Genomic DNA, 11110 nt, shown 5'->3' with positions numbered 1-11110 from the left:
CCAGCCAAGTAATGCATCCAAAAAATGGATATGCAAGGGTGAAGTGTGCCTAGATTGGTGGAAATAACATACAAAGATGCATTATATTAAGCAAAATTGCATACCGAAATCAGTATACAGTGGTACCTCGGGTTACATATGCTTCAGGTTACATACGCTTCAGGTTACAGACTCTGCTAACCCAGAAATAGTACCTCGGGTTAAGAACTTTGCTTCAGGATGAGAACAGAAATCGTGCTCCAGCGGTGCGGCAGCAGCAGGAGGCTCCATTAGCTAAAGTGGTGCTTCAGGTTAAGAACAGTTTCAGGTTCAGAACAGACCTCTGGAACGAATTAAGTACTTAACCCAAGGTACCACTGTATTAGGAGAAATTTTCATGAGGACTTAAAATAAATCACAAACCAATATAGAAATGTGGGGAGCAGGTCTGAAAAACAAGAAACTGAAATAGAAAAGATTTTCCCGTCCTTATCCCAGAGTCTGCTTTTTCCTCCTCCTTTTTTTCAGTGGTCTGTAGTTCATCACAGCAGGCAAACTCACAGGCTGCTTCCAGCCCATGTAATTGCTTAAGGTACCTCGCCAGCCCACCAAAATCTGGGCATGTCATCCTTGACTCACCTTGCAAAGGAGCATCTTCTCGCTCTGGCATGCTGCTGTTTCGAGGAAGTCTTAGCACTCAGGAAACGGGAAGAACTGCTTAAAGTGTCTGTTCCACCAACCATTTTATGTTGAAACTAGGTAGCAAGAAAGTGAAGGAAACTGAAATGGACAGATTGGCCCTTCCTAGTACTAGGGCAGATCAAAGCACGTAGTCTTATGGACGACTAGGGTGGGTACCAAATAATGGTGTATTTCCACCATCTACGAAAAACTTACCTTTTTGCCCAGGCGTTCTCTGACCATCAGTGCCAGTTTTAAACTGCCTTCTGTACCGCCTTATATTTTGCTACAATTGTCTTAATCTAGATGAGGTTGGCAAGCAATGTGAGCAAGGCCAGCAGTCCCTAGGGGTCTCTCTCTCTCTCTCTCTCTCTCTCTCTCTCTCTCTCCACACACACACAAAACCCATGTCACTAAATCCTTTCGCTCATCTTGGACCAAAGTCATCTTCCCACGGACAGCTTGTGACCGCTCCAAACTTTCAAGCGCTGCTAAAACTATTTAAAAACATGAAACTCTTTTTTGGATTCCAACAAATTCCCGAGAGGTATCTCCACGGGTGCATTCCCTTTTAAACATTGAGCAGCGTGTTCATTTGATTGTTGCCTGATCTTGCATGTGTTTAAAAATGAAAGCCACAAGGTGGGGAGAGACACAATTTGAAGATTGTCAAGACACACATTGAGGAAAGTGCTGCGATATAAAAGCAGGATTCTCAAAAGATACAAATCATGGCATTAAAAATCAGTGTCTATCAGAAGAGAGTATTGTGTAGAAAACCTACAGTGCAGAAAACAAGGCAATACAAAAGTGGTAAAAATACACTTTGCAAAAATATCAGCCTGTACCAATTGTGTTTTAATTTATCAATATTTTCCCCGGAGTTAGGGTTGCTCTTCCACATGGTGAAGCAATTTTGCTGAAGCTAAAAATCATTGGCTGGATGAGGGAGATGCATACACTGGGGGAAATCCCATGTAGGTTGCCTTGCAAACTTCCATCATGGAAAAGCTCTCATGCTGCTCCCATTGTTTGGAGGAAATCACTTTTCGTTGGGCAATTTTATTGGTTTTTTAATTGTACCATTTCCCATCATGCACTAGATTTTCGGTTCTACCCAAAGTGCAGACTATCTTCCAGAGAAATTAATGCAGCAGAATTGAGTGGTTCAGGACACAGTCAGTGAATACTTTCGTAAACACCTATGTTCCCTTTATAACATTTGTACCTGGGCAAGGCAGGAGGGACCCTTGTACTGCCAGGCAGGAGGGACCCTTGTACCCTCAGACAGTTTTGGAAACACATTACCACAATACCTATGGTCTAGAGCAGCCTTTCTCAACCTGTGGGTCCCCAGATGTTGAACGAAAACTTCCATCACCCCTAGCTAGCAAGAAGAACTGCTGGTCTAGAGGCATTGTGTCCTTAATGAAGCCAAGCTGACTCTACAAAATGATGTTCTTCTTTTAGTCAATTGCCTTTACGCCCAAATGATACGCACCACTTGTCTTTGTTGAGTTTATGTTTTGCGTATGTATTTGTAAAAAACTGAAGACGCCAGTAAATAATGATAAAGGTGATAGGTTTTTAAAATGATGTTTATACCCGTAGAGAAGGGCCAGTAGCAGGGGGAAAGGTCTCTGGCATTGCCAGGGATGGCTGAGAAAGGCTTCTGTCTGAAACTCTGGAGAACTTCTGCCAACTGATGGAGACAATCCTGAACTAAATGGACCAAGGTTCTGACTCAGTACAAGACATCTTCCCGTGTTCTGATTCACAGATTCAGGGCACTAACCATTCCTTCATTTGTATGCTATACCAGATTGTGCCGAAAGCAGAATGGAATGTCAAATGACCAGACCCAGACATTCTTAGCACTAGCAAGGTTGCTTTGTGCATCCTCTGATATCAAGCCCTCATATCTGCTTCTGGAACAGCTCCCTTTGTGTAGCTACAGGTATTCGTGAATCTCATACATTGTCCATCTTTTGACAATGATACCCACACAAACAATGACACTTTTACCTGTGCCAGTAAGATAGTACATGAAAAGTGGGCTGCCAGATCTAAGGTTCCCTTCCCTTGCTCTAAGCAATTATTGGACTGGTTTGCACATAATGCTTTGTTTAAACCATGCTTTCTTTAACAAACCAAGAGTTAACCACAAGTTATCCCACAGACAGTCACCATGGCTTGTTTTTCAAAAGCTTGGTTTGTTTTCCAGCTGCTCTTGCCTTGTGCATTTGTAGCTTACTAAATTTCTGTGATGGGGTGCTCAAACATACCATAGTTAAGGGTGCTAGGTTCACACATAACACTAAGCCATAGTTAAAACAAACCAAGGTTCATAAGCCAACAATAAACCATGGCTTCAGACTGTGGTTTGTTGGCAGTGAACAAACCATAGTTAAGCTGGAAGGCAGGATTTATACATAATGCTACGCCATGATTGAATACACTATTGGTTGATAAACAGTGGTTTAACATTATGTGTGAAACAGGTATTTATAAATGTGCAGAGGATCCAAGGGAGACAGCTGTCATCATGAACCATGGACAGCTACCAACCCAGCCATGCCTCATTTTCTGGGGGAAATGGTGCTAAAGCAGACACAGCCATAAGACTGAAAGCAAACAATGAGACAAGAGAGAGCCTACTGTTCCTTCCTGGAAGAGAATCTGGGATACAGTAATGTCACTGAGGTGGATCCTCTGTGCAAGGAAATGCAGACAACATGCTCCTGTAAGTAAGCATCACAGCAGCACAGTTACTATGACACTCAAGAATAACTCCATAAAAGGTGTAAAATGCTGGTGCAGTCTGTTCATGGAAATGCCACCTAGCGCTGGTTCACACATGCAGTTTCAACTCTGCTGACTGCAGCATCAAGTGGGGCTTGTAGGAATGAATAGGTCATTGCAGATCTAATACCCCCTGCCACCCAAAAAAACCCCTTTCCTAGCCCCTATTTCCAATAAGAGTCAGTTCACACATTCAACTGCATGCTAGATTAAGTTATGCCAATGATTTGCAACCCATTGTGTGAACTGGCTGCATTGGAAAGTACCACTTTTTAAAGTTGACTTTGGACAATATGACTGTCCTAGCCAGATCATTAATCTGAGGATAGCTCGCTTTTGTATGCACATTTCCATATAACGTCATTATTTGATGCTACAGTCAGTAAGTGCTGAGAACTACCTTTACTCAGGCACAGCCTAGCCAGTTATTTAGACCGTTCCTGAAAGTCACACATCTTTTCCTTTTCCTGCTATTACATTGCTGAGAAATTCTGAAACCGCCAAGGCCTTTGTCCAGATGCTACTGTAAGATGAAAGATGTTTCCCAAGACCATCCATATTTCAGCACTGAAGTAGCACACTGACTTTCAGCCTCAGTCCTGTGCTGGTTTTTCTCGGGGCAGGTTCTGCCAGTGGCAAGGGCCACAGCTGGTCTAGCATCAAATGGCTACAGAGCGGTCAAGAGGTGTAGAAAGGCACCTGAGTGTGCAGCGTCACTGGCCCTGCAGCTTGTAGTCTCAAGTGAGGACTGCCCCCCCCCATGTCCTCTTACAATGTTTTGTCATTCTGGTGGACACTCAGAAGCTCCTCAGCCAAGCTGATGAGGCCATTCTCCTCCAGGGCAGCGACCAGTCTTTCTATGGTGGCTCTCTTGCCTTCTGAGTCAATGAACCTGCGGAGAAGCTGGTACGCTTGCTCATAGAGGCCCTCCCGGTCGTACTCTATGGCCAAGTTGTCGATGACAGGATCCCGAAGGGCCCGGCAGTTGACCTGCAGAGACCGGCCCACCTGCTTCCACTTCTTGGACACGAGTTTGGCAAATGTCTGGTGGTCGTCTGGAGAGATTTTTCTGTTGGCTTGGGAAGGGAACAACAAAAAACAAATCTTAACTCATCAGGGACATGTTGTTCCGTACAAAACAAAAAATTAGGGATGAATCCAAATGAATGGATTGATGTTAGTCAATGGGTTCATTACTTTTAATGGGACTGCTCTAAATATGGAGAGCTCTGGATCCAACCCTCCCAATATGTGGAAACAGGGGACACACCTCACTACCTGCTTGCCAGGACCAGCCCTGGACTGCATGAGACTTCTGAGGTAGAGGATGCTGCTGCTGTTGACCCTACTACTGACCAATAAACCTCCCAAGACCACTGCCTGGGAGAATATCCCACTCAGAGAGACTGAAAGCTTGGAGGAACACAATATGCCCTGACTGGTTTCCAATGGTGGCTGATACTCATTGGGACTGTTGGGACAGAAAGCAGGGATGTCAATAGTAGGCAGGGCCAGAGCCAATGGCAGGCAGAGCCAACTAATCTGAGCTTTGTCTCAATCCTTCCACCTGCGGTGTTTACCAAGGGCAAAACTGAGACTCAGGAAGTCAAAGCTGGCAACTGAGGTCACTCTCTAATACTGGTTGTAAGTCTGAGGGCAGGCAGGCAGGTGGAGGCTGGCTGAGAGCAGGCTGAGGTTGGTTGGGAAGTGTCCCGTTTGCCTTAACAGAGCAGCCTCAACTGCTGGCCACATCCCCTCATTCCTGAGCCACCAAAATCACCACCAAGGGCAAGGCTGAACGGAAGCGATAGCTGGGTGTGGTGTCCATCCAGCAGCAGAACTCTCCTTAAGCCCTATCCATGAGGAGGACACCTGACTCAGCTGCTGTTCCAGAACAGGACCCCAATGAAAGCTCAGGGAAGGGTGAGGCAGCAACACCAACTCTTGAAGCTTCTCAGATGAAACCTAACAGGTGCTCAAACAACATCTAACCTTGCAAGTGCTCCTTGTGTGATTTCTGGCTGGACAACTCTCCTACTATCTGATCTTTTTCTTCCCCTTCAGAAACTTTACAATACGAAACTATAAACAGTAAACAGTCCTGCTGCAAAATAACACCATGTTTTCAGAGTTTTCCTTGAGATGACATAGACAAATTTGTCCAGCTCTCTCCTTTCAGTGCACACCTGTTTAATTTTTTTTGTCTTGTAACCAGTTCTTATTCAAAGTGATCAAGTTCTCCCAATTTCCTCTTGGAAACACTTACCGAACTGCTGGCCCTGGAAAGTGAAGGTGTCTCCCTTTGGCAGAGACCCTGGGATCTCCACAGAACTGTAAGATGGAGGCAGAGAATTCAAAGATGGAGGCGGAGAATTCAAAGATGGAGGTGAAGAATTCAAAGATGCAGGTGAAGAATTCAAAGATGCAGGTGAAGAATTCAAAGAAGGACCCGTGTTGTCAATCTTGCCCAGAAAGGAACAGTTCCTGAGAGATTCCTCCAGCTCCGTGATCTCTTCATCCCTGAGACGGTTAGGCTGAAATGGAGAACCAATGTAGTATAGTGGTTAAAAAATGCTGGGCTAGAACCTGGGAGACCAGGCCTCAAATCCCCACTTGGTGAGGAAGCTCACTGAGTGACCCTGGGCCAGTCACTGCCTCCCAACCTAGTCTACCTCATAGGGTTGTTGTGAGGATAAAATGGGGAGGGAGAGAGAACCATATACACTGACTTGAGCTCCATGGGGGAAGGCAAGATATAAACATAGTAAATACAATAAGTAACATACCAAAAAAACCACAAATCATCTGCCCCGTTAATTTTACCTGCAAACTAGCTGGTTCAGTAATAAGCCCTATTAAAAAATCAGCATCCATGATGTCTACTGTGTTAGATCCTACATTCAGGTGTGCTGCCAAATATATATATTTGGGCTGCTTACTGGGCTCTGGGTAGGTTGCGGGAGGGCCCTGGGGTGCTCTCAGCACCAGCCTGTAACCTCCCCAAAGATTAGTAAGCAAGGAAAACCCACTGAGTGTGTGGGCAGAAAAAAGCAAATAAATGGAGAGCAGGAAACAGCAGGTTTTCCGCACTCTTCATTTATTTATTTCACCCCACCACCTGCATAAGCTTTCACTCGCGTATGTAAAGTGAGTGTGAGTTGTGGGCCAACTCAGTTCCCTGAGAAGGTAAGCTGTCACTTAAATAATAATAATAATTCTAGTCCTATTTGTTAAAGAACAGAGTTCAAAGTGGATGAGCAATGCCTGTTGAGATCTGTGAAGAATTGCAGGGCTTGTGGGTGGGAAAAGATGGTGCTTCAATGCCCCACATTGTTCCTTGCCTTTTCCCAGAAAGAACCATAAAGACGTATTATGCCAAAGAAAAGTGGGCACATTTGCCCAAGCTGCAGAATCCAGCTTTCCTTGACGCAAAAATCGGACGGTTCGCATGCTGAATTTCCCTCTTAATTCTCTAACTTGGATGCTAAATAGCAGGAGTTGGGAAGCTCTGGCTGGCTGGGTGCAGCACAAGTCCCAATTGGGTCCACAAGACTGCTTCTCCCAAACTATTCCTGCCCATCCCACACAGGACATCATTTGTGATGCCCTGTGTTCAGCCTTTTGATGAGCACAGGCCTGGCCACGCCCCATGCCCCGAGGTTCCCAAGTACCCAGCTGGCTCTCCGGTTCTTGGGAAAGCTCTGGACAAGAGACTTTGTTCAGTGGGTAAGTCAATGCACCTGTCATGTATTGGACATCAAAACAATGTCAGGTGATTGGTAGTGGGCTGTCCCGCACACCTGTCAAAGTTGGCCCACAGGGACAAGTAACAATCCTGCTCACCCAAAGGTTCCAGGCTCCTGCCATATAGCCACCCACGCAGCCCAGCATTTCTCTCGCTCGCACCTTTTCATGGTAGATGCACTCAAGGCACCGCTCCTCCTCCCGGATCATGGCGTCCAGCTTCTCGGCGCCAGTTTTCAGCTCCATCTGGACAGGGACTAAGGTGGACATGGACAAGGAAAGTTTGAGGTGATTCTGGAGGGAGTCTTGGAGGTGTCCCTCGCGATAGCTTTGCAGGAATCTCCGGCAGTTCTCTTCCTTGCAGAACTTGAGCTGGATTATCAGGTGAGGGTCGCTGCAATGGACCTTCAGCACGTCTACCCCGTTGAGGCTACCCGTTGAATCTGGGGAAGAGAGCGGGGAGGAAAGTTAGCAGTGGCTGTCAGGTTTTCCACTTACCAAACACAAGAAGCCACTTTGTGCTGTCAGACCATTGGGTTATCAAGCTCTGTACCTTATACACTGAATGACAGCAGCTCTGCAGATATGTATTTTTCAGTTGTGTTTTATGCTGTTGAGTCATCTTGGGCTCCCTTTCGGGAGGAAGAGCAGCAGATGTCAAGGCAATAAGCAACTATTTTACTTTTAAAAGACAACTGTTTAGGTAAGTTTTCAATGTTTGAGGCTGTATTTTTTTTAATATTCGGTTGGAAGCCGCCCAGAGTGGCTGGGGAAACCCAGCCGGATGGGCAGGGTATAAATAATAAATTATTATTATTATTTATTTTTATATTAATTAAATAAATTTTGTATAATCTTCCAGAAAACAAGCAAACAAACACACACAGAGAGAAATAGCACATTTACAAGAAGACCTAAAGTGATGCTGCAAGATACAGTGCAGACAGAACCCTCTCTATGTTCCACTTATTATTATCTTTATGACTAAAGTAAAGGAGACCTTCTAGGCCTGTGAATTCTACAGGCTGGGAAAGAGACTTCCCTGGAGAGTTCCGATGAGTGGAAGTCTCTTAGCAAACAGCGTGGAAGACAAATTGCTGTGCTGTGTTCTAGAACTGCAGGGTAGTATGCAATGTTTGGGGAAGGACTCAAGCATTTCGGCGGAGCATCTGCTTTGAATGCAGAAGGCCCCAGGAAGGGCTAGAGAAGACCTGCGCCTGAAGCCCCAGAGAACTGCTGCCTGTCTGTGCAGACAATGCTAAGCTAGGTGGTTCAATAGTCTTACTCAGTTTAAGATGGTTTCCTAGATGGTTTAAACCAGGACTGGAATCTCCCTTTATCTTTAGGGCCAACGTTGTAGCTCAGAAGCAGAGCACCTGCTTGGCATGCAGAACGTCCCGAGTTCCATCTCTGGCATCTCCAGGTCTGGGACCCTGGAGAGCTGTTGCCAGTCAGAGTAGTCAGTACTGAGCCCAATGGTCTGACTCACCAGCTTGCAAAGATGTGGACTTAAGAGAAGCTTAAGTTCCAAGAGCAGCTCAGATGTAAGGATGCTGAGTGACAACAGGCAAATGATGCCATCCTCAGTGAGTTGCTGTCTTGGGGCACTAATGGCTACACAGAATACATACCCGCTAGTGCCAACTTGAGTGCTTTGAACACGCAGGGCTTCTGCTTTGGGTCTCCATACATCACAGGAAGAAGGACGTTTTCCGATGTTGACTGCACAAACAGGTAGGCACTTCCCACCCAAACATCAGAGACGTCTCCCATCTTTCTGTCTTCAAAATGAAACGAAAGAATTCGTTGACTTTTTTTTATTTAACAAGATTTATATAGCACTCAATCCAAAGATCGTTACATACAATAATATAAACTATTCATATAAAAATCAAACTTTCAAAACAAATGGATGTGAGATTCATACTAGGGGTCCAATCCCCACTCAGTCATAAAGCTCAGTGGGTGACCTAGGGCCAGTTATCATCTATAGTATTAGCCGAACCTACCTCACAGGGTTGTTGTAATCAATCAATCAATCAATCAATCAAATAAATAATACGGGAAAACCTTTGGGGAGTCCAGTGCTATCACACAATTATTTTAAGGGTGGCTTCCTGGACTTGCACCAAAACAGACTCCATAGGGGGCTTAACCCATAATTGATCCCATTGTGCTTCTTCGATGCTTCTCTTAAGGTCGTTTCCCCAGGCTCATGTATATATTGTGTATCCCCCATAACCAAGTCTAATAATGGCTTATATTAAGCAGAAGGCAGCACATATTTGGGGACCTATAACAAAAGGATCCAACTGCTGCCAGAGTCCCAATGCCTTCTCCTTTGTGTTCTACCTGCAATCAGATCTGCATTATTTGAAACCAGCCTGCCTGATTGGTATTAGCTTCCCCCAGTATCTTTTTTTCTGATATTGCACTGCCACCTGGAAGAATGCTTCATATGCAGCCCATTACCCTCCCATTCATGGAACAGGATATACCGTACTTGTCAGGATGTCTAAATTCTGGGTGATCAAGGAATGGGAGAAGAGAGGAATCACTTGGGGCAAGTCTATCACACCGTTCTCTCCATACCTCTCTATATACCTGCTAAATAATACTTCGAAGTAGTGGCATTGATTTTTATTGCCAAAGCAAAACGAACACTTCTCCGTTTCTCTTTTCCAGGTTTTTACCGATCAGGACAAACCTGACCTGCTTTGATGAGTGCATTTATTCCGGATTAAGTAATCCAAAACAGACACACATCCGCCCCCAGTTTCGTAAACCGAAGTTTCTAAAACGGGTAGGTTCCTCGCGGGTCCCTAGAAGTACGGGAATATCCCGCTTTTTCCTCTCTTGAACCCTCTCAAAATCCTTTTGTTACAAAAGCGAGATCCCCATCTGCACAAGGTACGTAGGAATGTCAGGTCCGATCCGTCCCTCGGGCCGCGCAAGAGAACAAAACATGCCCGAGCCCAGTTCCTGGAACCAAGCCGCTTCCCGGAACGCAAGGAACCGAAACTGGCCTCTTGGGCCTTGGCAAATGAAAACGGATGAATCGCGCATCGTCGCTCCACTCCCCACCCGCACCTTTCTGAACTTGGAGGGAGAGCCTCGCCTCGCCTCCCCACTTTTTAAAACTGGCCACTTTAAACTTGGAGAAAACTCCTTGCCACCCACTTTCTCCGTAGCGAAATCTCCGCGCTAGGCAGCGGGAGGCACGGAACGATTTGGGCCAACGGGGAGGGGGGGGGGGGCTCCCGATCGCTACCTCGGATCGAGTTGTCAGCAGCCGGAGCCTGCGCTAGCGCCCACCCGCTTCCCAAGGCGGAGAGCGACCATTACCTCTTCCCTTTGCCCGATCCTGGCCGGTCCTCCTCCTCCTCCTCCCCGCGCGCAAACAGAGTGAGCTACAGCGCGCGTCTTCCGCCTTTGCGCATTAGCCGCTCGGAAAGAGCAAAAAGGCACTTTGCACTTTCCTGATCATGTGGCTATTAAAGGAAGATGACCCGATCCCTGAGCAATGACCGCCCCCCATATGCCAGTCACTCCCCCCACCCCCATATGCTCTCTCACCCACAAGACCACCCACCCTCCGGACTTTCAAGCTTGCAAAGAATTCACAGGATTGCTTTTGCAGTTCGGGGATCTGGGGAAAGCCTAATTCCAACCTGGTGGAGTTTTTGCTTTTTCCTTTTTGGCAGTTTTCTCCCCGGAGAAGAATGAACCACAGTCTCTCCCCCTCCAAACGTGGTTTGCGAGAGGCAACGGTGACCGGCTGGCGGACCTGCCAGTCCAAATCGAGCACCGCTTCCCATTGGGCTGCTTGTTTGGAAGGTACCGAAGGATCCGCCCCGTTTTTATGCACCAGGAAGTTCAGGCTGCCAATCAGTGGGCGCCCCGA

General features: G+C 46.3%; 1 protein-coding gene across 4 annotated transcripts; it reads right to left on the bottom strand.

Moving 5' to 3' along the window:
• Positions 1-2240: 2240 nt before the first annotated feature.
• Positions 2241-11110, bottom strand: TRADD (TNFRSF1A associated via death domain). Of its 4 annotated transcripts, none has more exons than XM_081871612.1 (5): positions 10878-11110; positions 8838-8983; positions 7369-7649; positions 5729-5996; positions 2241-4538 (listed from the first exon to the last, which is right to left on the bottom strand). In XM_081871612.1, the coding sequence occupies exons 2-5, from the start codon at positions 8977-8979 to the stop codon at positions 4231-4233; spliced, it is 999 nt and encodes a 332-aa protein (XP_081727738.1). In that variant the 5' UTR covers positions 8980-8983; positions 10878-11110; the 3' UTR covers positions 2241-4230. The 4 variants fall into 4 exon arrangements, with proteins under 4 accessions (XP_081727738.1, XP_081727736.1, XP_081727735.1 ...); XM_081871610.1 differs by having other exon boundaries at positions 8838-8987; positions 10878-10992; XM_081871609.1 differs by lacking the exon at positions 10878-11110 and adding an exon at positions 10552-10715 and having other exon boundaries at positions 8838-8987.

Source organism: Podarcis erhardii, assembly GCF_964252035.2.
Source record: "Podarcis erhardii genome assembly, chromosome: 7".
NCBI classification, from domain to species: domain Eukaryota; kingdom Metazoa; phylum Chordata; class Lepidosauria; order Squamata; family Lacertidae; genus Podarcis; species Podarcis erhardii.
Note: the sequence above shows the minus strand (reverse complement) of the source record. Positions and strands in the feature narration are given on the sequence as shown.

Bases quoted from the DNA above. Each gene is read 5' to 3' on its own strand.
- TRADD (XM_081871612.1), bottom strand. From the start codon at position 8,979: ATGGGAGACGTCTCTGATGTTTGGGTGGGAAGTGCCTACCTGTTTGTG. The intron at 7,650-8,837 runs GTATGTATTCTG...TCTCTTCCCCAG, and splicing joins ACTCAAGTTGGCACTAGCGG to ATTCAACGGGTAGCCTCAAC. The intron at 4,539-5,728 runs GTAAGTGTTTCC...TCCCTTCCCAAG, and splicing joins TTTCCAGGGCCAGCAGTTCG to CCAACAGAAAAATCTCTCCA.